At 31.3% G+C, this 2,254-nt stretch overlaps 1 protein-coding gene across 2 annotated transcripts in view; it reads right to left on the bottom strand.

Moving 5' to 3' along the window:
* Positions 1-1,188: 1,188 nt before the first annotated feature.
* The window catches only part of Impbeta11 (importin beta11), a 10,480-nt gene continuing 9,414 nt past the window's right edge, over positions 1,189-2,254 (bottom strand). The window contains exons 17-18 of one of the 2 annotated variants that reach the window (XM_013314551.1): positions 1,650-1,788; positions 1,189-1,597 (exon numbers count right to left, since the gene is read on the bottom strand). In XM_013314551.1, coding sequence (XP_013170005.1) covers positions 1,684-1,788 — 105 coding nt within the window. In that variant the 3' untranslated portion in view covers positions 1,189-1,597; positions 1,650-1,683. The other variant, XM_013314550.1, reaches the window with a different exon arrangement.

The following is a 2,254-nucleotide window of genomic DNA, read 5'->3' as shown; positions in this document are numbered from 1 at the left end:
AGTGCATTCGCTCCGTAGCGATTCTATAACGAACTTCAAACATGTATAGAACTAACGCGCAACAATCACGTAATTTATCGAAAGTGTCACTTCTATAGATTCATTTGAAACTTGAAGTTTCAGAATGTATCTATCTCTTTCGCTCCTGTGATCACGCGGCGTCCACCCGTCGTCGACGCGTACGCCGCGTATAATTAACCCTTAAATGGACAATGTTGTTTTTAAACAACATACTAAACATCACAGATAAAATTATCTTTATTTTATTTTTTTGTTAATTTTGACAACTAGTTCTTATTTCTGAACGAATTTTGTACTTCATGTCTAGATTTTTTTACTCATTTTTCCTAGACAGTAATACATGTCTATTACACAAATATATTTTTTTAAAACGTAAAAAAAAAATCGTCCATTTAAGGGTTAAAATGACAATATTTAAAATATAATGACGACACAGAACAAATCAAAATGAATTGTTTTACTTCCATTGCTTTACTAGAGAAAATGTAAGTTTTATAAATAAATAAAAAAATCTTGAAAAAATACTTGAATTCTTGAAACAAGTAAGAATGTATAGATATAAACAAATATGAATAAATTCTTATAAAAGTATATTAACCGAGCTTTTAATTTAATAACACGATGGGATTTCGTTTGAAAACTAACTATGAGAAATACTTAGCAATAAATTTAACAATATTTCTCTGTCAATCAGTTTCTCTTTATTTTTTTGTTAAATATCCGCGAATCCGTCCGCACGGAATTCCAAAAAATGTGTTCTTCCAGGCAATTTTTTATATCTATGCCAAATTTCATCTAAATCTGATAACAAACAAACATCCATCCATGTAAACATTCGCATTTATATTAGTAATATTAGCAGATTTTTGTACTAAGCTCTAAGCTTGTGCTTGGATATGATTTACGAAAGTCGAATGGCGAGATTCGAACTCTCGACCAAGTGATATACAATCCGAACCCTTAGCCATTAGGCTATTAGCGTTCTTACGTACATATTGCTCAATTACATATTATTCATCTGATATAGTCCAACCACGATAATTCCAAACTCTATTGATAACAAAAGTTTCCATATGGTAATATTGACATCGCTAACACAATCAAATTTTAAGTGTTAATTAATTGTGTACGAGTGTGTATTTGACGCTATTTTGAACAATTCCATTAAATAATATCGTCAAATTTGTTCGATTGTTTCAAGGCAATACGTGCGAATGGAGAGAAAAACTGACTTTTTCTCACTATGAATGCATTATCAATAGTGGAAATAACTTTAAATATACCAAAGATGTACAAAAAACTGAAAACGGCCTAGTGATTAATGAAATGATGAAAATGTAAACAAAACAATTTTATCTACAAACTATTTCACTCTGTGGATTGTAGCCATTGCGACTCCGTCAAATTAAACAAAAAAAAAACAAAAATAAGTTTTTTTTTAGGTTAGTTCATAAATTTGTCATAACAAAAAATTTTAAAAGAAAACATTTTTATTTTTTTAAACGCTAGTATAAGAACTTTGATAGAGATTTCAATTTTTCTCCCCATTAAGAATTACGTAAAAGACATAAATAGGTCATAGTTTTATTTTATATTTTATAACAAATATGAATAAATTTCCAATTATCTCATATTGTTCGCTTTTTATTACCTTATGTATATTCAAAGTGGTATGTACTCTCGGATTTGTTTCAATGTATCGGGGTCAGTTGACTGCACCAGTCGCTCGAATGTCTCCGCTCCCACTTGGTTCTTCAGCGTTTCCAACTGGTAAAGAAAATCACATAAGTTTTATTCAAACATTTTGATGCCTCGGTAACTTTAATAGTCTGTCACTGACTCTATAAATGGACTGGCTATACGACGTAGTGTTTTGTGCCAATTTGATTCCCGCCATTTTGTCGCTGATGGTAGCAGTTTGTAGCGGTGATGAGAATTCGAACTAATATTATACATAGAATTAACTTTCACGTGACATCAATAACCGGTTCAATCGGAACAAAGCAAAACTGTAATTCCCAATGATTTGTCTTACTAATATAATAAATACGAACTTTAGGATGGATGGATAGATGTTTGTTAGAGGGTATTATCAGAAAGGCGTCACGCATCTCACTGAAATTTTGCATAGATGTAGAACACAGAAGAATACATAGACAACTAATTCAGTTTTTTTTATTCCACGCGAACAGAGTCGCGGGCGACAGCTAGTCCTTCTACAGATATCAGTGGT

Source organism: Papilio xuthus, unplaced genomic scaffold (assembly GCF_000836235.2).
Source record: "Papilio xuthus unplaced genomic scaffold, Pxut_1.1 DF827461.1, whole genome shotgun sequence".
NCBI lineage: Eukaryota > Metazoa > Arthropoda > Insecta > Lepidoptera > Papilionidae > Papilio > Papilio xuthus.
Note: the sequence above shows the minus strand (reverse complement) of the source record. Positions and strands in the feature narration are given on the sequence as shown.